General features: G+C 41.7%; 1 protein-coding gene across 1 annotated transcript; it reads right to left on the reverse strand.

Annotated features, from left to right (window-relative positions):
• Positions 1-23,891: 23,891 nt before the first annotated feature.
• Positions 23,892-24,452, reverse strand: LOC100347616 (large ribosomal subunit protein eL32). Its single transcript, XM_089329434.1, has one exon. The coding sequence runs from the start codon at positions 24,404-24,406 to the stop codon at positions 23,999-24,001; it is 408 nt and encodes a 135-aa protein (XP_089185560.1). The 5' UTR covers positions 24,407-24,452; the 3' UTR covers positions 23,892-23,998.
• Between the last annotated feature and the right edge of the window lie 1,002 nt (positions 24,453-25,454).

The raw sequence follows: 25,454 nt of genomic DNA on the forward strand, positions 1-25,454 counted from the left end.
GGTGCAGGGGCCCAAGCATTTGGTCCATCTTCCACCACTTCCCCAGGCACATCAGCAGAGAGCTGGATCAGAAGTGGAACAGCTGGGACTCAAACTGACACTCAAGGGATGCCAACGTCACAGGCAGTGGCTTAACCCACAGTGCCACAGTGGCAGCCTCTATAAATAAATTTGTTAATGTAATTCTAAAAAAAAAAAAAAGAAAGAAAACTAAAGTAACATTGCCTTTTGTGGACTTTAACATTCTGGCTGCTATTTTTTAAAGCAGACTGAAGAAAATTAAAGAGGAGTGACTATTGTAAAAAGCCACACCAGAATACTGGTCATTTGGACCAGGTATCTTTGACAGTTTTATCTCTTTTCAGATAGCTACTATTTTGGTTTCTCTTCTAGTATAGCATACAAAAATAGAAGAGAAAAAGGGGAGGTTGTGTATGTGTTAAAGAAAAAAGTGTAGTTAGGTGTTTAAATTTTAACTGAAAAGTGATCCCTGTTAGGAATTTGGAAAACATTATGCTGAGTGAAATAAGCCAATCCCAAAGGGACAAATACCACTTGTTCTCCCTGATAAGTGACAACTAACTGAGCACCAAAAAGGAAACCTGTTAAAGTGAAATGAACACTAGGAGAAATGGTGACTTGATCAGCCCTCACCCTGACTGTTGATGAGCAACTTAATATGTTATCCCTCTTAGTATTTTTTTGTTTGTTCTACTTAATACTTTTGGTTGAATACTGTAATCAATACACAATTATTCTTAAGTGCTGAAACTTAACTGAAAAGTGATCGCTGCTAAATATAAGAGTGGGAATAAGAGAGGGAAGAGATGTGCAATTCGGGACATGCTCAAGCTGACTTGCCTCAAACGGTAGAGTTAGAAACATACCAGGGGATTCCAATTCAATCCCATCAAGGTGGCATGTACCAATGCCATCTCACTAGTCCCAGTGATCAATTTCTGTTCACAATTGATCATAATGATAGGACTAAGAACCAAAGGGATCACATAAACAAGAATAGTGTCTGCAAATACTAGCTGATAGAATAAAAAAGGGAGAGAACGATCCAGCATGGGAAGTGAGATACACAGCAGACCCATAGAATGGCAGATGTCCTAAACAGCACTCTGGCCTCAGAATCAGCCCTTAAGGCATTCAGATCTGGCTGAAAAGCCCATGAGAGTATTTCAGGCATGGAAAGCCAAGACACTCTGGGGAAAAAAAAAAAAAAAAAAAAAAAAACCTAAATGAAAGATCTCCGCGAGTGAGATCCCAGTGGAAAGAACAGGTCATCAAAGAAGGAGGTACCTTTCTCAGAAGGGAGGAGAGAACTTCCACTTTGACCATGGCCTTGTCTAAATATGATCAGAGTTGGTGAACTCAGGGGGCTTCCATAGCCTTGGCAGCTCATGACAAGAGCCTAGGGTGATTACTGATGCCATAAACAAGAGTGTCAATTTGTTAAGTCAACAACAGGAGTCACTGTGCACTTACTCCTCATGTAGGATCTTTGTCCTTAGTGTGCTGTACATTGAGATTTAATGCTATAACTAGTACTCAAACAGTATTTTTCACTTTGTGTTTCTGTGTGGGAGCAAACTGTTGAAATCTTTACTTAATGTATGCTAAACTGATCTTCTGTATATAAAGAGAATCGAAAATGAATCATGATGTGAATGGAAGGGGAGAGGGAATGGGAAAGGGGAGGGTTGCGGGTGGGAGGGACGTTATGGGGGGGAAGCCATTGTAATCCATAAGCCGTACTTTGGAAATTTATATTCATTAAATAAAAGTTAAAGAAAGAAAGAAAGAAAGAAAGAAAGAAAGAAAGAAGTGTAGAACTTTTAACACTTTTAGTCATACAATTCTATATATTTTCACATTTATCTGCAGCCACATAGAAAAGAAGCTATAAGCCATTTAACATTTAATATGCTTAAATACTTTAAATGTTCTAGATTATTACAGAGCCAAGGAAATGTGTTTAAAAACTAAAAAAGCTGTTATCATCACCACGTCAATAAATTTCTATTTAGGCCAAGGTAACAATAAAAGAACACTCATAATTTATTTTAAAGACATGAGCAATATTTTTGAAATGTAGTCACCAAATAATGACTAGTTCTGAATGTTGTAATTTTAAGCCTTCCACTCTTTCAATGCTATAATTAAGACAAAAATGAAAGTGAGATCTAGAGAGTACACACAGAGACCTGGGTCACATCAGGACATATACTTTGCTTTTTCTGTGGATCTGAGACCAAAGCTCCATTTATTTGCTAAAGATTAAGAGGATAAGCTGACTATCTCTTATTTTAAAACACATAGACAACTAAGTCAAATTAAACATTGATTCAAGAAGAGTTGTCAACACTGTATTAATATTACCCCAGATCTGTGGAGTGCTTTATTGTTTACGAAGCACTTTTACTGCCATCAGCTCATTTGAAGCTCACAATAGATGCACCAATATCATTATTCCTGGGTTACGGATGAAGAAACCCAGACTTAGGGAGGTTAAAAGATTACCCAAGGGCGTCCAACTAACTATAACTAGCAAGTGCCAGAGCTGACACAGAATGTTCACTTCCTTGGATTCTTTCCCAGATTCAGAATTGAAGAAAAAATGGTTTTCCTGTATGAGAATTATCCAAAGTATCAAGGCCAAACATGAGGAATAGTTTCTATGGAAAGGTACCTGTTTGGGAATGACATTTTTATGGAAAATACAATAGTATTTCCATTCAACATTGGAAAAATCAAGGACAGCAGTTGTTCTAAGTCAAACAGCTATTTTTTTAAAAAAAAATATTTTATTTATTCGAAAGACAGAGTTACAGAGAGGGGTAGTGACAGAGAGAGAGGTCTTCCACCGCTGGTTCACTCCCCAGATGGCCGCAACGGCCGGAGCTGCGCTGACCCGAAGCCAGGAGCCAGGAGCTTCCTCTGGGTCTCCCATGTGGGTGTAGGAGCCCAAGGACTTGGGCCATCTTCTACTGCTTTCCCAGGCCATAACAGAGAGCTGGATCGGAAGAGGAGCAGCCGGGACTAGAACCGGCGCCCATATGGGATGCCAGAGCTTCAGGCCAGGGCGTTAACCCGCTGCGCACAGTGCTGGCCCCCAAACAGTGATTTTTAATTGCTTGGGTTTTTTCTTTATTTGAGAGGGGTGGTGGGGAGAGAAAGAGATAGACATACAGAAATAGCAAGAGAGAGAGAAAGAGACTCTCATGAACTGGTTCATGCTTCAAATGCCTACAAAAGCCTGCGCTGGGCCAGATTGGAGGCAGGAGCCAGGAACTCAACGCAGGTCTCCCATGTGGGTGGCAGCAACCCAATCACTTGGGCCATCACCTGCTGTCTCCTGGTACATTCACAGGAAGTTGGAATCAGGAACCAGAATCAAACTCAGGCACTTTGATATGAGACACAGGTGTCTTCAGTCTCATCTTCACCACGAGGCTGAACACCCACCCCACACCATGGCTTTTTAATTACTCAGGGGTGCTTTGCCATTTAGGCTTCCCTTTGAGTTCTTCACTATCCCCCTTACAGCTCACTTGACCTCCAGGGATGCTCTTCAGCACCTCCATCAGAGGGCAGGCAGGTAGTAAGAAGAGCATGGAGCTAGTTTGATCCCAAAAATTGGAAGAACACTTAGATCACCATCTTAATTTATGCTTTAGACTCTTTGTAGATTGCTATTGTTAATGTGACCTTTGCCACCATCCTCCTAGGTATACCTGGAGTAAACAGCACAATGAAATGATTTCTGGACTAGAAAAGAGTTTTGCTTCGATATGTTTCCCCAACTGATTTTTTCCAAATGATACGGACGTGGGAGAAATAGACGGGCAAGAAATAACCATTCACAAAGAAGGAAATTTGATAGTGTGGCAGGAAACACAGAAAAATATTCCGCTTTACCAGCAATCAAAGAAGCACACATTTTAAACATGAAATCACCATCTTTTATCTGTCACAGTCATGAATATTAAAAATGAGAATGATTGGTATGGGTGTGGTGAGACAGGAACTTTCATATATTTTTAGTGGAAAGGCAAATTAGTACCATCTTTTTGGAGAGAAATCTAACCCTAAAGAGAGATTAATCTTGACAGAAGAAAATCAAAATCATTTCCTTTTACACAAGTTGGAACTAAAATCTGGTTCCTTTTCCTCTAATCAAGTAAGCCCCTTACCCGGAGAATGCAGGCTCAATGACATAAGACAGAACAAAATGAAAGCTATGTGCCATCTCCTGCCCTCTGCAGACTCAGTGGGCTCAAAGATAAGGGTCCCTGTCCCGGGACAGAGTAAGGGCTCTAATTCTCACCACTCTGGGGAAGACTCGGAGTACATACTGATGGGAGAGGGAATTGGAAGCGTCTGGATGCCTACGGGCCTCTCCAGATCCCAGGCTCTGCCATACACCCACAGGGAAGACGCCTACTGTGTTACAGCAGGTAGAACACAGGCTATACTGGAGAGACAGAGAGAGGGCTCTGACATTTATGACTGTATCCAGATAGAGTCACAGGTGTCATCAACAATGGCCAGGCATGTACCCTCAAATCAGATTGCTGGGGCAGGTGTAAGGCACAGTGACTAAGATGCTGGTTTGGGATGCCTGCATCCCATGCAGAGTGCCTGGGTACAAGTCTTTGCTCCACTTGCAAGTCCAGCTTCCTGTTAATGTACAACCTGGGAGGCACTGGTGACAGTGCAAGTGGTTGGATCCCTGCCACCCACATGGGAGACCCAACTTGAGTTCCTGGCTCTTGGTTCTGGCCTGGATCAGTCATTGTAAGGGAATGAATCAGTGAATGGGAATTCTCTCTCTCTCTCTCCATCTCTCTCCATCTCTTTCAAACAAACCAACAAAAATTTACATTATTACAAACCAGTCATGGTCAAACAGGTAAAATACAACACTTGCCCTAAATTCAAACTATTGTACTACAACAGAGGTGCTTAATCTTGTTTACAGTTTGAAACCTATTAGTTCCAGCCAAATTAAGAGAGAGTAGACGGCAAAAGACAGAAAGAAGAGTGGGTGCTTGGCCTAGTGTTTAAGATGCCAGTTAAGACACTGCATCCCCCATGGGAGTGCCAAGGTTCAATACCCACCTCTGCTCCTGACTCCAGCTTTCTGCTAATGTACATCCTGGGAGACAGTAGTGATGGCTCAAGTAAGTGGGATCCTGTCACTCACATGGAAGACCCAGAATGTGTTCCTGGCCCCCTGTTTCCATCTGGCCAGTCTCAGCTGTTGCAGATATCTGGGGAGGGAATCAGCAGATGAGAACTCTTTATCTATCTTTCTGCCTCTCAAATTAAAAAAAAAAAAGTCTCATTAGAGCAGAAATTTTCTGAAAGGCCTAGGCTCAACAACAAGAGAGATTTTTCTAAATTCTCCTAACCATATATTCATCACAATTTACAACAGGGGGAAATCTGGAAAAAACCTAAATGTCCAGTCTAGAGTGTGGTATGTGTGGTTGCCTGGGGCTTGGAGGCAGAGCACAAAGGGAAGTTGTTAGGTTGTTAGGTTGTTGTTCAATGGGTACAGTTCCACTTTTGCAGAATAGAAAAGCATTTTAGATCTGTGGCTCACCAAGATGTCCCTACTCCTCACTACTCAACACTGGAAAATGGCTAAAGTGCTATAAAGAGAAAGGTATGTACACATTAAGTATTTAACAAAAATGGAAGATGCTTATCATATCATAAGTTAAAACACAGAATGCAGCTCAGGGTAAGTAAAGCCCAGCCTGTGTTTCCCACTGAGTGCAGGTAGAAGATGGACAGAATGCGTGCAGCAACTGTGAGTGGCAGGAAGCCAAGATGGTGGCAAGCAGATGGGGACAGAAGATCATTGGAATCAGTGTGAAATCGCAGAGAGTTCCCCATTTTGTTTGCCCTCCAGCATGTCTGGATTCAAGGAAGCCGGAAGCCTGAGGCAGGAACCCCATAGGGATAAAGAAAGCTCCAGATGAAGCCTTATGGTTCTGGCCCAAAGAGCAAGAAAGAGAATCCCCAATGCTCAGAGAAAATGGAGAAATCACCTGTTTCTCTTTTCCTGTTTCTTGGTGACCTTGTCTCATGTTTCCACTCCTAAGCAACCCAGCAGCAGCGGTGGTAGCAGCTACAACAGTGGCAGCAGGAGCCATGGGTGCCTAAAACACTAAGGGACAGGGTAAGTATTTACTGAAGGGAAATCAGTCTGGGGACTGGGGAAGGGAATCATAGTATTTGAATCAGAATAGCAGGAGCCAGCACAGAAGCTTAAACCAATACTCGGGATCCCCTCATCCCATATCAGAGTAGTCAGATCTGACTACTCCACTTCCAATCCACTCCCGGCTAATGCACCAGGGAAGCCAGTGGAAGATGGTCCCAGTGCTTGGGCCCCTGCACCCACGTGGGAGACGAGGATGTTCCTAGATCCTGTTTTCAGCTTGGCCCAGCCCTGGCTATTGTAGCCATTTAGGGTATAAACCAGCATATGCAAGATATTCTCTCTGTGTCTCTCCCTCTCTCTGTCACTGTGCCTTTCAAATAAGTAAATAAATTTATATATATAAATATATATTTATACATATAATATATAATATATTATATATAAATATATATATAATGAGAATATTGGACATGATGTGAGCAAATTGTTTAAGAAACATCCCAGGTGGATTTGTCACGTGTAGCTGGAAATACAAACTCTTTAGAGTTTGTCCTGGGTAGAATTTTAAGTTTCTGAATCATCTGCATTTAGAGGTTATTTAAAGCTAAATATTTCTAGATTTCTCCTTAACTATTGAGTTAACAGCTAATTACTGAGATTTTCTTAGATCATTTTTAGATCTTGCTGCTGAATTAGTAAAAGAAAAGGCCGATTATTACAATCTAAAGACAGGATCTAATCTCACCAGCAGAAAAAGGTTAATAGGATTATATTTGGTTCTAGGATCTGAACCCAGTAGTCTTCAGACTTTAATAAAAGAAATCTGAAAAACTTTAAATCCCTCACACATTTTCAAATTTGTATCTAAAATTTTCATCATAAACTTAAATAGTGGCAAAGGATGTGATTTCTGGACAACAGCAGCCTTTAAAATTAAATGGTTACGGGTGGGTATTCAGCCTCAGAGGTTAAGATGCCACTTGGATGCCTGGGCTTTTGTTTCCAGGTTCCTACTGAGGCACACCCTAGGATGTAGTAGGTGAAGGCTCAAATAGTTGGGTTCCTCTATCCATGTGGGAGACCTGGATTGAGTTCCCAGATCCTGATTTGGGCCTGGCATATACTTAGTTATTGCAGGCATTTGGGGAATGAACCAAAGGATATGTGATCTCTCTCTGTCTGACTCTCTCACACTCCGTCTCTCTCTCACACTCTATGCCACAGCACCGGCTCCCCCATACTAGTAATTTTAACTGTCTTTTGGTTTGATGGTTTGACACTTCAGAGTTTCTTCTACCCCAAGGCAATGTGCTGCTATAGCGTCTGAGAGGAAGGGCGGCCCCTCTTGTGTAATGTAGGTGGTGGCAGGGAGGTGAGAAAGAGGAAAGCAGACACCACAAGGGCACCCATCCTCACGTCCATCCTCCCACAGATCAGTTCTGAAGCAAAGGAGGGGGCCAGCACTGTGGCATAGCAGGTAAAGTCACGGCCTGCAGTGCCAGCATCCCATATGGGCGCTGATTCTAGTTCTGTCTGCTTCTCCTCTGATCCAACTCTCTGCTGTGGCCTGGGAAAGCAGTAGAATATGGCCCAAGTCCTTGGACCCCTGCAGCTGTGTGGGAGATCCAGAAGAAGCTCCAGGTTCCTGGCTTTGGATCAACCCAGCTCTGGCCATTGTGGCCATTTGAGGAGTGAACCACTAGATGGAAGACCTCTCTCTTTCTGCCTCTGTCTCTCTGTAACTCTGCTTTCCAAATAAATAAATAAATCCTAAATAAATAAAGCAAAGGAGGGAAATCGAAGGTCCTGAGGCTGGGTTCAGTTGATCCATCTTTAGGCCCTCACACCCCTTAGAAAACTTTGTGCTCCCTCAGTTGGTTTAAACCGACTGGTATTTCCTTTCTTGCATCAGATCCTCTTGTCAAAGAAACCAGATGGGAAGATCAGCACTGTGGGACTGTATTTTATTCATTCCAAACACTTTTATGGGACTTTCTATGTCAGCCTCTGTGCCAGTCCCAGGAATGCAAAGACCTTTACCAGTCTTCATAGAGCTTACACCACCCACCTGGGCCTCAAGTCCTTCCCCGAGGGCTCCAGCAGAAGTTCAAATTCATGGCCAGAAACTATATCTGACCTGTAGACATTTTTGATTTGGCAGAAACAGTGTTGACAATTTTTAAAAACTAATAATTTGGGGTCAGTGCTGTGGTGTAGCGAGTAAAGCGACCACCGTAGTGCTGGCATCCCGTACGGGCACCAGTTCAAGTCCTGGCTGCTCCACTTCCAACCCAGCTCTCTGCTACGGCCTGGGAAAGCATTGGAGAATGGCCCAAGTCCTTGGACCCCTGCACCCGCATGGGAGACCTGGGAGAGGCTCCTGGCTCCTGGCTTCAGAGCAGCGCAGCTCTGGCTGTTGCAGCCATCTGGGGGTGAACCAACGGATAGAAGACCTCTCTCGCTCTCTCTCTGCCTCTGCCTCTCTGCAATTCTGCCTTTCAAATAAATAAATCAATCTTTAAAAAAAAACTAATAATTTTTTTGCAACATTGAAAAATTTCACATTAAAATCTAGATATCTGGTTTCTAGATATCTGACACTGAACTGTACTCTCTTGCTACAGCAGTGAGCTGGCCTTGAGTAATAGCTACTCCTTTAGCAGAACATGCCCTTTACACACCATCTGCTTTCTTCTTCCACCTCTATGACTTCCCTGCCCTCCCGACCCATATCAGCACTTGAAGTCCTGTCTACTGGGCTAGAGTAAATCTGTTCCCACATACCTTCACACTTAACATGAGTGCATGTGTGCATACACGCACACAGAGTGATCAGGTTTCAAAAAGATCATGGAAAATGCAAATTATGAAAAAATTATGCATGGATTTCAAGAAATCTATTGCACCAAAACAAACTTACCTTTTAATTCCATTTCTGTATGACCTTTTCTTTTTGTTAAGATTTATTTATTTATTGAAAAGTCAGAGTTACAGAGAGAGAGAGAGAGAGAGGTCTTCCACCCACTGGTTCACTCCCCCAAATGGCTGCAATGGGCAACACTGGCCCAGGCCAAAGCCCAAAGCCAGAAACCTCATCCGAGTTTCCCATGTGGGTAGCAGGGGCTCAAGGACTTGGACCATTTTCTGGTGCTTTTCCCAGCCACATTAGCAGGAAGCTGTATTGGAAGTGGAGCAACTGAGACAAATATGAGATGCTGGTGTTGCAGGTGGTAGCTTAATCCTCTACGCCACAACGCCAGCCCCATCTATGAACATTTTAGAGTAGCTTCATACATGCACACAATCCCAGCTGTCTCAGTGATAAAATATTCAAAAGCAGAAAGTTGCAGGTGCAATTTATTTATTTAAAAAATTTTTAATTTGAGAGATTGGGAAAGACTGAGAACACATACTCTCATCTGCTGGTTCACATCCCAAATCCCCGTAACACCCCAACCTCTACCCCTTGTGTGAATCTGGAGCCAGAAATTCAATCCAGGTCTTCAGGATGGGTGGCAGGAACCCAATTACTTGAGCCATCACCACTGCTGGAGCTGGGAATTGAACCCAGGCACTTAGATGCGGGACATGATTACGTTAACTGGCATCTTAAACTTCTCCTGAGATCTATTTTTATTCTAAAAATAATGAATATGCACTAAAAAAACTTGGAAATTAAATTAAATGAAAGAAAAAATATTAAATCCCTGTGATCTTGCAACCCAGGAATACTATAAATACCTCAGAATACATTTTTTCTGCCTCTCTTCTCTATCATTACATTCAAGGCTACACCTGTGTAGTTTTTGGCAGACTTATGTTTATGAATACTTCAAAACCATTGTTATTTTCCTTTGTGCTTAAAAGTACAAGCAAACATGATTTCCTATAAATAAAAATCATGTAGTACTAATTATTGTTCAATACAATACTACATACATTGAGCATTATATAACATTTTAATTCACTTAGAACCTGTTACATATATTAACTTTGTATAATTTTTTAACTCATTTACAATTCATATGAGCTTCTCAGAGGGTACATTAAATACTGTGAAGGTTAGATAATCAAATATTATCACTGGGTTCTGGTGGAGAGCATTATGCTATCACTTTTAGTTTCAGAATCTCAGATTCTGACAGTTTCAGAAGGCTGTCAGCTGGATCTGGCTATGGTTGTACTATGTCTTTTACTATGTCATTGTTGTAGACACATGAGAGGTAGCTGGTTAGATGACGAGGCATGTACAAAGACAAGATGATCTTTCAGGATGCCCAAGTCTGTGGAGATTTATCTTTTCTTTGTTGCTTCTGCCTAAGAAAGCATACTGTTTGGGGACTTGGATTTTTCCTGGAAGTACATGAAGAAGTGAGGAAAGTCATTCCAAGCATAAGGCACAGCGGAGTTAATGGAAGTGTCATAAAGCAGGGTGAGTTTAGGGAAGTAAAATTGGTTCAGCAAAATCAAGAAGTTGGAAAGAGAAAAAGAGTGGAGGCAGATAAGGTTAAGTGAAGGGCAAGATGTTAGAGGGTAAAGAATCTCCTACATCATGTTGAAGGTTTGAATTTTATTCCGACAGCAATAGGAAATCATTGAAGCTTTCTAAACAGCAGAGGATTATGATCACAGTTGTATTTTAGGTCAATTTGTCGTCAGAATGGAGAACAAACAAGGAAAAGGGAGATCAGTTAGGCAATGGGGGCAGGCATCCAAGTAACAAACGACAATGGCATGTGCCTAGTTGGAGACAGTGAAGACACAGAATGAGGATACAAGTGAAGATATTTAGGGTATAGAACCGGGATCACCTGACAACATCCTGCAGGTGAGGAATGAAGGACCTTTCTGGCCATGACCATTATAAACACTTGTGAAAATGGTTAGACTCCTTGATCGGTGCAAAATTTAGATTAAGAAAGAAAACCACCTTATTTTTCAATCCTAAAATTGTAAGTTGAAATTTTTCCACCCTCTTGAGAGAACATTCCGATGGTCTTAGCTCAGTATTCAGCACATCTTTTTCCGAATCATAAAACCACCTTTTGCAAAGGAAGCGACAAAAAATGGGGATGTGGTTCTTTAGAATTGCAGCAATTTCATGTATCTTTCACCACAATCTACTACACCTGTTCATACACCCACCTCCTGTCATTATTAATAGTTCTTTGTGTTCACAATTTTCCATTCAAACCTAATTTTTAAAAAAACAGGCTGACCACCACATTGGGTGTCACATTTCTAGTTAATTCTTATGGTTTGTGCAGTTTCAGTTCTCAGTTTTTAAAAAATAATAATTTATCCTAAATGTCTAAAGATGTCATTGAGTAATATAATCAACCTTCTTAAATTAATCAGAAAAAGGCAAGAAGGTTGTAATGCAAGATGAACTTAAATTTAGGAGTCAAGTAATGTAAATTAGGACTTAAGATGTGATTTGAAATAGAGTATACTCACTAATATCAACTTAATTTTTTTTAAAAATGGGGAGAGCATTGCTCAGCACACTTCAAGCAGATAAGTTGCAAAACATAATACCTCATTACTTGAAAACTTTTGCCATCTTATTGAAAAATTCATTATCATTCAAGAAATATTAAGCTTGCTTTTAACATGTTTTATTCCATATGCCCTTGAATTTAACATGAAATTACTGTTTAGTTGGGTCAGCACTGTGGCACAGTACGTTAATCCTCCACCTGCAGCACCGGCATTTCATATTGGCGCCAGTTTGCATCCCGGCTGCTCCACTTCCGAGCCAGATCTCTGTTATGGCCTGGGAAAGCAGCAGAAGATGGCCCAAGTCCTTGGGCCCCTGCACCCATGTGGGAGACCCGGAAGAAGCTCCTGGCTCCTGGCTTCAGATTGGCACAGCTCCAGTTGTTGTGGCCATTTGGGCAGTGAACCAGTAGATGGAAGACCTTTCTCTCTCTGTCTCTCCCTCTCACTGTCTGTAATTCTACCTCTCAAATAAATAAATAAATAAAATATTTTTAAAAAATTACCGTTGTTAACATAAAAAAGCTTAGAAATCTAAATATTAAGTGGCACTTAATGGTAGAACTAAGATATAATGGAAAATAGAGTTTGGGAAATTCCTGACTCCACTAAATAATTTCATAAGATGAGATTCAGGATTTTCAAGATAGAAATTTGAACTCTGGAGAGGGACACATCTCCTATATCAGTGACCCTGGGTCTGAGTCCCAGTTCTGCTCCTGATTCCAGCTTTGTGCTAATGCACACCCTAGGAAGCAGCTGGTGAAGGTTCAAGTATTTGGGTTCTGCCACCCATGTGGAAGACCTAGATTTAGTTTCTGGCTCCAAGCTTTAGCCTGGCCTAACCCCAGAAGTTGCAGGCATTTGGAATCAGCAACTGGGTGATCTCTCTCTCTCTCTCCCTCCCTCCCTCCCTCTTTCTCTCTCTCAAATAAATAAAACAAATTAAAAAATTTAAATAATATTAGTTTTTTTTTTTAAAAGAATGGGTCTTGTTTTATACAAATTCTCAATTTTAGGTGAGTTTCTGTAACTCAAATTTACAGAAGCAACCATGGAGACCATTTTGCTCAACTCCCTAATATTAAGGAACCGAGGACTAGAGAATTAGCTGATGTAACCAGTGTGACAAAACTGGTTGGTAACGGCCCTAGAATCTGAGCCAGTGTTCTGCCCACGCATCCGCCCATCTTTTCCATGACCTTATCGCTAATTTAGTTGAATCAGAAAAGTTTCAAGTAGAGAAGGAATTATTTTTCATAAACAATCACTAGACTCTAAATTACACATTTTAAGAATTCTGATAATCATATCTCAATTCAGTATACTTAAACGAAAATATTTTCAGTTTCATCTGTCAATTTTGAGCTAAAAGAGTTTCAAGATTATAAGGATACACGTCAGCCTGAATTAATGAAAACAGTGAAATCAAAAGTAATTTAGAGGGCCAGTGCTGTGGCATAGCAGGTGAAACTGCCGCCTGCAGTGCCAGCATCCCTTATGGGTGCTGGTTCGAGTCCTGGCTGCTCCACTGTTGATCCAGCTCTCTGCTATGGCCTGAGAAAGCAGTAGAAGATGGCCCAAATCCTTGGGCCCCTGCACCTGCATGGTAGACCCAGAAGAAGTTCCTGGCTCCTGGCTTGGGATCAGCGCAGCTCCGGCCATTGCAGCCAGAATGAACCAGAGGATAGAAGACCTCTCTCTCTTTCTCTCTGCCTTTGCCTCTCTGTAACTTTCCCTTTCAAATAAATAAATCTTTTTTAAAAAAAGTAATTTAGAAGATGTCTTCTTTGGAGTAAATACTGCAGTGAGACTAACGTAACTATGCTCATGGATGCACATTAAAGACCTTGGTTTAATAGCTGGGTGTGGATGATGGATAATCAAATATCTAAGCTACATTGATTCATCTCACTCTGCATCAATGGGGTGTGAAGCCCCAGCCAGCGTATATCTAATTTGTGATTTTTGAAAGTTCTATTTATGGTGTTATTTTAATTGCAAAAACATCCAGCAAAGGGAAAGTGGAGGCCTGGCAGGAAACTGCACCTGAGGCCTTCAGTGAGGCCCCAAACAGGAACATTGTCTGTCTTTCTACCTCCTTGTCTCCTTCTACCGTCAACCTCTTTATATAAAAAGAAACAGGGAGATTGTCATACAATCATGACTCTTGTCCTGACATACAAGAGTCCTTGGACTTTTGGGGGATTCTTGGTGTTTATAAGGAATATTCCAATATAGTTATTTGATGGTTGGATACCAACATCCTTTTAACAAATTAGTGTTGCAAGTGCTTACAACTAAGGAACATTGCGATGCTCAGTGGTATTCATTTTCATACGGGCTGGGCGGAGACCCAGGCCAAGGAAAGTTCAAAGCCATAAAACAATTACTCAAGCCCTTGTGTCTGAACCATTCTAAGCCAAGAATTAGGCTATTCATTAAAGATGAACTTGCCTTCTGAATGCTAGCCCTGTACTGAAAATCCCTCTCATAAAGGGCTGGCTACTCCTAGTCAGTAAGGAAAGGGAACTGGCCCAGGAACGCCTGCAGTGGCTTCTGCATGTTTCCTCTCTCACAGCAGCTCTGTGAGGTGTGCATTGCCTCACTTCACAAACGAAGGAACCAATTGTAACAAATGAAGACAGTTGCTCCAGGTCAAACAGCCCACACTGTTGTATGTGGTTCTACCAGCTGCATGTCTGAACTCAGAACTCAAGTCCATTCCACGGTGCTCTGCTCTTTCCCCAACATAAGAAAAGCTAGATACACCAAAATCTCCATTCAGAAGGAAAACAGCTTTGAAAATCTAAAGTCCTTTGGATATGAAAACAGTTGGCTTTGCTGTGATGCGGTTCTAAGCTTCTGCACATGTTATCTGCAAAATCCGCTAGCTATTTTTCTCCAAAGAGCCAGCAAATATGTCCAACTCTGATTAACTAACTCTAGGGTGAGTGTTTAAGAAATGCAATTTGATGATGCCTGGGGAACATTTGCTTCACAGCCATCAAACCAGACGTCTCAGCTTCGTTGTGCTGAGATTGTCAGGTGTCAAAGGGAGTGATGACAAGGGGCCAAGGAGGCTGTGATGACAAATCAACAAGGGAGGCTGCGGGCCAGGAAAGAAGTGCTTGAGGTGGAAATTGGAAGCATAATTTCAAGGCGTCCACTGTCACTAACTGAAGGGAACTGTTGAAAAAGTAACCCAGTTTTGACAGAAAGAGCCAGGGACAAGACAGCTGGACTCCCTGCAGGATCTGGTTTTGTCATCAGGAGTTTCACTGCAGTCTGGCTGAGCATTTGGGCTGCTTCCACAGGCAACGGGATCATGTACGACGGAACATTAGGTCATGTCCAGTTTGCCAGAGCTAGGCCAGTATGTTCTACATTTAGAAAAAGAATTTCTGGGTCCCTGCCCCCTTAAGGGCCGCATTGAAGGTCAATTAGAATGACAAGGTCTGGCTGTCACTTACCCTCCATCCTCATGGAAACCCCTTCTAGCACTACACAGCCCACATGTTTATATTACTCAAGTACTTAAAAAAAAAAAAAAGTGTTTTTTACCAAACACAAAAGGAAACGTAAACAGCACTTTACAGTGTGAAGAAAAAAAAAACACTTCCCACCACAGTGATATCTGAAGATGTTCAATGAGATCGCCTTTTTGTTTCTGACATTTAAGAAAGTACAATGGTCAGTGCAGGAATGAGTATGATGAGATGAGATGGGCTTTCTCATATTCCACTGGCAAAAATTTAAGTTACTATAAGCTCGCTAGCAAATAATTTACTAGTACACTTCAAACTCCTTAAAATGTTTATATTGGAGGCAGGCGTTGTGATGTAGTAGTGGATTAAGCTGCCACATGAGAGACTTGCATCCCACATCAGAGTGCTGGTTTGAGTCCCGGCTGCTCAGTTTCCAATCCAGCTTCCTACTAATACACCTGGGAGGCAGCGGATGATGGTTCAAGTACTTGGGCCCCTGCCACCCACATGGGAGACCTGATGGGCTCCTGGCTTCAGCCTGACCTACCCTGGCTGTTGCAGGCATTTGGGGAGTAAACCAGCTGATACGTATTCTCTCTCGCTCTCTCTCTCTATCTCGTAAAATGAAAATTTTAAAAATGTTTAAACTAGCAGAAACGGCTGAAATACAGGCTGTTGTCTTCTCTTCAGAAAACAACTTGATGTGAGACAGAGTAGTGGTAAACAAGGTACCAAGGTTTCCTGAGGCAGTGCGGAAAAGCACTTCTCAAGATGAGTCTGGGAGATTTCTAAGTGTGTAGAGTCCACTTCTTCCCACTGTTTCTCATTACCCTCACCCTCCTAGACAAAGGGTTTCCCGGGAGCAAAACTAATGAAATTCCTCCCAAGGTTTTATTACCCAAGGTTTTCAGACTGTGTAGCCCTTTTGGCACCTGGCAAAGAGGATTCTCCTGGGGTGCTTTTCTTGGGGGGAAGGCTGGAACCACCTATAAAGTTATTTAGGTGAAGGGGTTTGGGCAGAACTTTGTAGTGTAAAATACTAGGCTGCTTCCGAGGCATGTTTTGGGGGTTGCTACATTCCTTTCCGGGGTGCTTTATTTTCCTTAGGCCCCTTTTACACACATAGCTAATTTCCCTCTTACTTATCAGTTAGGTCATGGGGGCAGAACACTCAAGGCACTACTTTCTTACAAAAGAAACCACAGAGAGCTTCCACACCCCTCCCACCTGAGGTTACAGTGAGAAGGTGTCATCTATGAACCAGGAAGTAGGCCTATACTTGAATATGTTCCTGCCTTGACCGTGAACTTCCCAGCCTTCAGAACTGTGAGAAACAAATTTCTAAGATTATAGGCCAGCAATCTATTTCTGTCACTCTGCCTTTCAAGTTAACCAATCTTTCTTAAAATTTAAAAATATGGGCCGATGTTGTGGTATAGCAGGTAAAGCCACTGCCTGTGATGCTGGCACCCCATATGGGCACCAGATTGACTCCCAATTGCTCCACTTCCAATCCAGCTCCCTACTAGTGGCTAAGGAAAACAGCTGAGTATGGCCCAAGTGCTTGTGCCCTGCACCCATGTGGGAGACCTGGAAGAAGCTCCTGGTTCCTGGCTTCAGACGGGTTCAGTCCTGGCTGTTGTAGCCATCTGGGGAGTGAACTAGTAGATAAAAAACCTTTCTCTCTCTCTTTCTCTATAACTGTGCCTTTCAATAAATAAATAAATAAATCTGTTTTAAAAATTCAAAATAAATTTAAAACAGTGTTCCATTTGCAACTACTTTTCTGAATGAGTCAGGATTTTATCAATATCAATATTGCCAATTTTGCTAGTTCCAACACATTTGGAAATACACTTGATAACTTATGTATAATCATCATCCATATACCCTAGTTTAAAATTCTAATATACTTTAAGAGGGCCTTATTGTTCTCATAAAATTCAGGCAAAAACTTTATAATGAGTAAACGGTGTACATGCAAACTCAATCAAAAAAAGTTCAAGTAATGAGATACTACTTCTGCTTAAGATTTCACTTGAGGGGAGTTCCAAGAGGGCTGACTAGGGAAAAGATGAGCTGATTTTGACCAGGGAAGACAGCAGAAGAAAAACAGAGGAAGTGCATTTCCAGCAGACGTTAGAGAGAAGTTTGCTGGGGAAATTCTACATAAAGAAGAGGGACACCATCAAGCAGTGTGGAAAGTGCAGTCCCACAGCAATGAGTGGGCACACCACTCTCAGCTCCTGCAGCTGGGGGTGGAGGAGACACCAGCTTCTGAGAGCAAGGTGAGAACAGACTACAGCAGCCTGTGCCACTGTGATAGTGCCTGCGGGAGAACCTTGTGGACCACCCTGACCTTTGAGTCCGTCCTGGAATTCTAGTGAGGGGCAGGGTAACCACCTAATCCAGGGAAGGAAAAGTTCATTTCTGTCTCCCCATCTACCCACAAGGGCACCAGGTAACAGGTGGGGAGAAGGCGACATCTTGATGCCAGTGATGCATGTGCAACCAGGGGATTTTACCAGAGGGAAAAAAATCCACATTCCCCGCCCACTTTGAGTCTGGCTGTGAGAGTTGGCAGGGGCTGCGAACCCACTTAGGTAAGCTGCTCCCATTTCCTCAACCTTTCACAGGCCCTGAGGCTCAAACTGACATGGCAGATCACCCACAGGCAGCTGGCTCTTGGAACATCTCTGCTCTCTTGGTGGAAGGGACAGGTCTGCAGGGCTGAGAGTAGATCCTCTGCACCCTGTGACTGTGGAAGCCTTGCATTCTGTGACTGGGAACTCTGTTACTACACAATAGGACGTAGGGTGCAGCTGGGTCTCTGGGCAATTACTGTTGTGTGGTGTGTAGGGTGTATCACTGCAGAGGGTTCCAAGATCACACAGAGGACTGCACAGATCCTTTGCATGGTTCATACATTTGCATGGGTGGGGATTGTACCCACTGTGGGCTAACTCCAAGCATTGATCATCTTAGAAGAGAGGAGGTAAGGTTGTGATAACACCGACAGGCATGATCATACCCTCCCCCTACTGACAATAGAGGAGATCTACCATGCCAAATGTGGGTGTCACCTTGGATTCTAGCTCCACCCTTGAGCACTGACCAGAGCACCGTGATTCCACCTGGGACATGCCTCTGAATATCCACTCCATTAAGCTACAGAGGCATAGTACAAAGATAAAACCCATCAGAGGAGAAAACCAACAAGTGTTTCCACAAATGCTTGAAAATAAATGCAGAAATACAAGAAATAAGAACCAGGAAGACATCATGACTCCCCCAACAAAACATAACACTTCAATATTAGAATGTGAATATGAAGAGATTTATGAAATGCCTGAAAATGAATGCAGAACAATGATCATTAAATTACCGAGAAACACAGAGAAATAAAGTCATAAGATAAAGAAACCCACACATGATATGGATAAAAAATTTGGCCAAGAGATGGAGATATTGAAGAGAAATCAAACTGAAATATTAGAAATGAAGACTTCAAATAAAAAATGCAGTGGAAAGCCTCAAAAACAGACTTGGTGAGACAGAAGAAAGAATATCCAAGCTAGAAGACAAATCCTTGGAAATATCTCAGTTAGACAAAAAAAATAAATAAATAAATAAAAAGAAATTAGAAAAACTGAAAATAATGTTTTAAATTTATGAGGTATTATCAAATAATCAAACATATGTGCCTTAGGATTTCCTGAAGGTGTGGAAAGAGAGAATGGACTAGAAAGTTTATTCAGCAAAATAATAGCAGAAAACTTCCCTAATTTGGAGAAAGAAAGGGACAGTCAAGTACAGGAAGCACATAGAACTCTTAATAGATATAATTAGAAAAGACCTTCATCTTGACACATTATAGTCAAACTTTGAACAGTAAAACATAAAAAAAAAAGATTCTAAAATGTGCACAAGAGAGATGCCAGAATACCTTCAGAGGATCCCCAATTAGAGTAACAGCTGATTTCTCATCAGAAACCGTAGAGGCCAGGAGAAAATGGAGGAACATAGTCAAAGTCTTTTTTTTTTTTTAGTCAAAGTCTTAACAGAAACTGTCAATTCAGAATACTAAACCCAGAAAAGCTCTCATTTATAAATGAAAGTGAGAGAAAGAATTTCCAAAACAAAGAGAAACTAAAAGAATTTGTCTCCACTCATCCAGCCTTACAAATGATACTTAAAGATGTGCTACACACAGAAATACAGAAAGATAGTCATCATTATGAAAGAATGTGAAGGCAGAAAATCTCCCAGTAGGAGTACAAAGGAAATCCAAAGCAATTAATAGGAATATTTACAGAAAAATGGTAGGACAAAACTGTTACTAATCATTAATAACCTTAAATGTAAGTGGCCTAAATTCTCCAGTTAAAAAATATGGGCTGGCTAACTGGATTAAAAAACAAGACCCATCTATTTGCTGCCTACAAGAAACACACCTCACCAACAAGCATACATGCAGACTTGAAAGTGAAAAGATGGAAAAAGATATTCCAAGCTAATGGAAAGCAAAAATGAGCAGATATAGCCATTCTCAACACAATCAAGGCAATTTATGACAAACCTATAGCTAGCATCATATTGAATGGGGAAAAACTGAAAGCATTTCCACTAAGACCCAGAACCAGACAAGGATACCCACCTTCACCATTGCTATTCAATATAGTTCCAGAAGTTTTAGCCAGAGCCATTGAGTAAGAAATAGAAATCAAAAGGATACAAACTGGAAAGGAAGAAGTCAAATTATCACTGTTTGCAGACAATATGATTCCATATAGGGGAACCAAAAGACTCCACTAAGAGACTATTGTAATACATAAGAGAATTTGGTGAAGTTGCATGATATAAAATCAACATACAAAAACAAATAGCCTTTGTATACACAGACAATGCCATGGCTGTGAAAGAACTTGTAAGATCAGTCCCATTCACAATAGCTATAAAAATTTAAATATTTTGGAATACATTTAATCAAGGAGGTAAAATTTCTTTACAATGAAAACTAAACAATAAAGAAATAAATATGGGGCCAGTGCTGTGGCGTAGTGAGTAAAACTGATGCCTGCAGAGTCCTGGCTGCTCCACTTCTGAGCCAGCTTTCTGCCATGGCCTGGGAAATCAGTAGAAGATAGCTCAAGTCCTTGGGCCCCTGCACCGGCATGGGAGACCTGGAAGAAGCTCCTGGCTGCTGGCTATGGATCAACCAAGCTCCAGCCATTGCAGTCATCTGGGGAGTAAACCAGCAGATGGAAGACTTCTTTCCCTCTCTGCCTCCTCTTCTCTGTAACTCTACCTTTCAAATGAATAGAAAGAAAGAAAGAAAGAAAGAAAGAAAGAAAGAAAGAAAGAAAGAAGAGGGAGGGAGGGAGGGAGAGGGAGGGAGGGAGAGGGAGGGAGGGAGGGAGGGAGGGAGGAAGGAAGGAAGGAAGGAAGGAAGGAAGGAAGGGGAAAGAAAGAGAGGAAGGAAGAAGGAGGGAGGGAGGGAGGGAGGGAAGGAAGGAGAGAGAGAGGAAGGAAGGAAGGAAGGAAGGAAGGAAGGAAGGAAGGAAGGAAGGAAGGAAGGAAGGAAGGAAGGAAAAAATCTTCCATGTTTGTGGATTGGAAGAATTAACATAATCAAAAACGTCCAGATTACCAAAAGCAATTTACTGATTCAATGTGATCCCAATCAAAATGCCAATGATATTCTTTTTGGATTTAGTAAAAATGATGCTAAAATTCATATAGAAATACAAGAGACCCCAAATAGCTAAGCAATCTTGAAAAACAAAAACAAGGCTGGAGGCATCACAATACCAGATTTCAAGAAATACTACAGGGAGGCATTTATAATCAAAACAGACTAATGCTAGCAAAAAAATAAATAAATAAACATTTAGACAAATGTAACCAAGTAGAAACTCCAGAAATCAATCCACACAACTATAACCAACTAATCCTTGACAAAGAAGCTAAAATCAATTCCTGTAGAAAGGACAAATCTTTTCAACAAATGGTGTTGGGAAAATTGGATGTCCACAAGCAAAGTATGAAACAAGATCCCTATTTGATAACTTATACAAAAATCAACTCAAAATGGAACAAGGATTTAAAACTATGAGCTGATACCATAAAATTAATATAGGAGAACTTTGTGGAAACTTTGCAAGAGTTTGCATGGGCAAAGTCTTCTTGGAAAAGACCCCAGAAGCACAGGTAACCAAAACTAAAATTGACAAATGGGATTACTTCAAGCTAAGAAGTTTCTGCACTACAAAAGAAATGCTCAACAAAGTGAAGAGGTAACTGATGGAATAGGAGAAAACATTTGCAAACTATGCAACTGATAAAGGATCAATATCCAGAATCTATGAATAGCTAAAGGAACTCAACAACAACAAAACAAACAATCCAGTTAAGAAATGGGCAAAGGAGTTTAACAGGCATTTTTCAAAAGATAAACTTCAAATGGCCAACAGACACATGAAAAACTGCTCAGGATTACTAGCCATCAGGGAAATGCAAATTGAAACCACAACGCAGTTTCACCTCACCTCAGTTACAATGGCTATGATACAGAAGTCAACAAATTATAAAAGCTGGTGAGGATGTGTGGAGAAAGGTGTCCTAATACACTGTTGTTGAACGTATAAATTAGTATAGCCATTGTGAAGATATTATAGAGATTCCTCAGAAATATGAAAATAGATATACCATATGACCCAGCCATCCTACTTCTGAGAATCTACCCAATGAAATGAAATCAGCATATGAAAGAGTTATCTGTACCTCCATGTTTATTACAGCTCAATTCACAATAACCAAGCTATGGAATCAACCCAGATTTCCATCAACTGACGATTGAATAAAAAAATTATGGTATACATACACTATGGAGTACTACTGCCATAAAATAGAATGAAATCCTGTCTTTTGCAACAAAATGGATGCAACTGGAATCCATTATATTAGTGAAATAAGCCAGTCTCCAAAAGACAAATATCATGATTCCCTGATCTGTAGTAACTAATGGAGTACAAAACAATGTAATGCATATAAATGAAATTGACATTTTGAGATTTGATTGTTTAAAGCCCTTGTCTCTACTGTTGAGGAATGGGTTTTTTTTTTTCTTCTTACTATTTGTTGAGTTCTTTACTTAGTGGGGAGTTATACTTACGATATTTTTAAAAGATTTACTTATTATTTGAAAAGCAGAGTTACAGAGGCTGAGAGAAGTATTCCATCTGCTGGTTCACTCCCCAGATGGCCACCAATGGCTGGAGCTAGGCCAATACAAAGCCAGGGGCCAGGAGCTTCTTCCAGGTCTCCCACTTGAGTGCAGGGGCTCAAGGACTTGGGCCATCTTCTACTGCTTTCCCAGGCCATAGCAGAGAGCTGGATTGGAAGTGGAGCAGCCAGGATGTGAACCGGCACCCATATGGGATGCCGGCACTGCCGATAGCGGCTTTACCCATTGTGCCACAGTGCCAGCCCCTAAGCTTATGATTACAAAATAAACTGAAAGTATGTCATTGTAAAAATTAAAAACAGAAGGATGAGTGAGGGTGGGGATCTGGGAGGGAGGAGGGTAGTGTGGGAAGTATCACTATACCTCTAAATCTATATATATGAGATATATGAAATTTGTTCAGCATATCTAAATAAAAAATAATTTTAAAAAAGATTGCACTTGAAAAGACAGTTTGAAAGTCACTGTATTGGCCGGCGCCGTGGCTCAATAGGCTAATTCTCCACCTAGCGGCGCCAGCACACTGGGTTCTAGTCCCGGTTGGGGCGCTGGATTCTGTCCCGGTTACCTCTCTTCCGGGCCAGCTCTCTGCTGTGGCCCAGGAGTGCAGTGGAGGATGGCCCAAATGCTTGGACCCTGCACCCCATGAGAGACCAGGAGAAGCACCTGGCTCCTGCCTTCGGATCAGAGTGGTGCGCCGGCCATGGCGGGCATTGGAGGGTGAACCAATGGCAAAGAAAGACCTTTCTCTCTGCCTCTCTCTCTCACTGTCCACTCTGCCTGTAAAAAAAAAAAAAAGAAAAGAAAAAGAAAAAAGAAAAAAAAAGTCACTTTATTAACAGTGGCTTGAACTCCTAGTGGGAGGAGAAACAGAACTTTTACAATAAGGTTAGAAAAAGAATCTAGAGTTCTCCTTTACATAAAGATATGAGACATCTGCAAGAAAACCATTATTTCACCCAACCTGGTTTATAGCTGAAATGCTTATAACAACACTCCTGGTCTTAGTTTTCATTCTCCTCTCTTACACTCATCCTACATAATTTTTTATTTCCCAATCCTTACAACCCAGATGTATTTCTCCCTGGGATGGAGGAAACGGAAGAAATGGTCAAGGGAGAAGGAAGGAAAGCTCTAAGGGAGAGCGCCGAGCTGTTGTCATCTCTTCGGCAGTCTGTAACATTCCTACTGTGAATCTTCTCTTTTCCTTTTATACAGACCAGCAGGAAATACAAAATATATTTCACTCCATGTAATATTGCAGATGATACTAATAAATTTATGTCATCTTCAGAACAAACATGGTTGAATCACATTAAAGAAATAATTTAGCTACAGCAGTGATTCTCTGAAGTCTTAACAGAGAATCCATCCCACTAATCAACTCCCAGACCTGAGTCATCAAATCCATTACTAGCTGCCAACAATGTATCACCTTCACTTGGATGTCAAACCCAACAGGTCTCAGATGGACTCATTCTCTTCCTTTTTTTTTTTTTTTTTTTTTTTTTTTTTTTTTTTTTTTTTTTTCCGGTTTTCAAGGTTTTATTTAAACACAAATAAAATGCGCACCCGAGCCGCCTACTCATTTTCTTCACTGCGCAGCCTGGCGTTGGGGTTGGTGACCCTGATGGCCAGCTGGGCCGCTCTCTCCACAATGGCTTTGCGGTTCTTGGAGGAGACGTTGTGAGCAATCTCTGCACAGTAGGATTTGTTGCACATCAGCAGCACCTCCAGCTCCTTGACGTTGTGGACCAGGAACTTCCGGAAGCCGCTGGGCAGCATGTGCTTGGTCTTCTTGTTGCTCCCGTAGCCAATGTTGGGCATCAAGATCTGGCCCTTGAATCTTCTCCGCACCCTGTTGTCAATACCTCTGGGTTTCCGCCAGTTACGCTTAATCTTGACATAGCGGTCCGACTGGTGGCGGATGAACTTCTTGGTCCTCTTTTTGACGATCTTGGGCTTCACCAGGGGTCTGAGGGCGGCCATGGTGCCGAGGAGAGGGCAGCCACCTCCGGAGGCAGCGCCGAGGAAGAGAAGCTCATTCTCTTCCTTTACAAACTGGTTTCCATTCTTCATTTCCCTTTGTGAACCAGTGTTACAGTCATTATACACACCAGGAACTATCTTTAACTTCTCTCTTCTCACCCTCACAGTGCAGGGAAAAAGGGAAGAAGGTAGGGCCTAAGCTCTATTCCACCCACTGAAGTGGGTTAAGCACTGACATCAGAGAGTTATCAAGGTGTAGTTCAAGGTCCTCATGGATCTGAATGCATTATGGGCTTGTTAATGATGTAAACTTCCAGCCACATCTCAGCCCTGCTGAGTCATAGTGGGTTAAGGTATCTGCTTTTTTTTTTTTTAATAAGCTTATCTTTTCATTCAAGTTTTCCATGAAGTGTTTTAAACAATATTTATTTATTTATTTGAGAGGCAGAGGCACAGAGGGAGAGAGAGAGAGAGAGAGAGACACTCCCCAAATGGCCACAATGGCCAGAGCTGAGCCAATCTGAAGCCAGGAGCCAGGAGCATCTTTAAATTAGATTCCCAGAAGACTTAAAGGGCAACACAAGAAAATCAGTGCTCTAAAGGAAATGACCCGATTACCGAGAGACACACTGTGGAGGAGCAGCAAGTGAGTGAGGCACCTGTCCAAAGGGTGTAACAAAGATTCAGGAGGAAGCAATGATGTCCCAAGCAGGTAGGTGGAACAGAAGCAGATAACGAGAGTAAACAGTATATAAGGGATCAACACTTCTGAAGCTACCACTTGGATCTGTTCATGAGTAGCCTATCCTAGGATAAATCAAGACAGACTCTATTTCCCAAAAGGAGAACCAGCCAGAATAAGTTATGCCAGATCTAGTTGTAGGAATTTAAACCCATGGGGATGAAGTAGCAGCATCTCAGATACCAATGTGGCATTCCAGGTTTGTCACTGACCTCTTGCATCCCAACTGTTTCACACTAAAAAGACATAGGGGACAATGCAGCAGGCTGGTGGGGTGCTCTCAGAACTTACTCAAGACTTCAAATG

This window comes from Oryctolagus cuniculus, chromosome 3 (assembly GCF_051225735.1).
Source record: "Oryctolagus cuniculus isolate XC-2025 breed Fujian yellow rabbit chromosome 3, ASM5122573v1, whole genome shotgun sequence".
Taxonomy (NCBI): Eukaryota; Metazoa; Chordata; class Mammalia; order Lagomorpha; family Leporidae; genus Oryctolagus; species Oryctolagus cuniculus.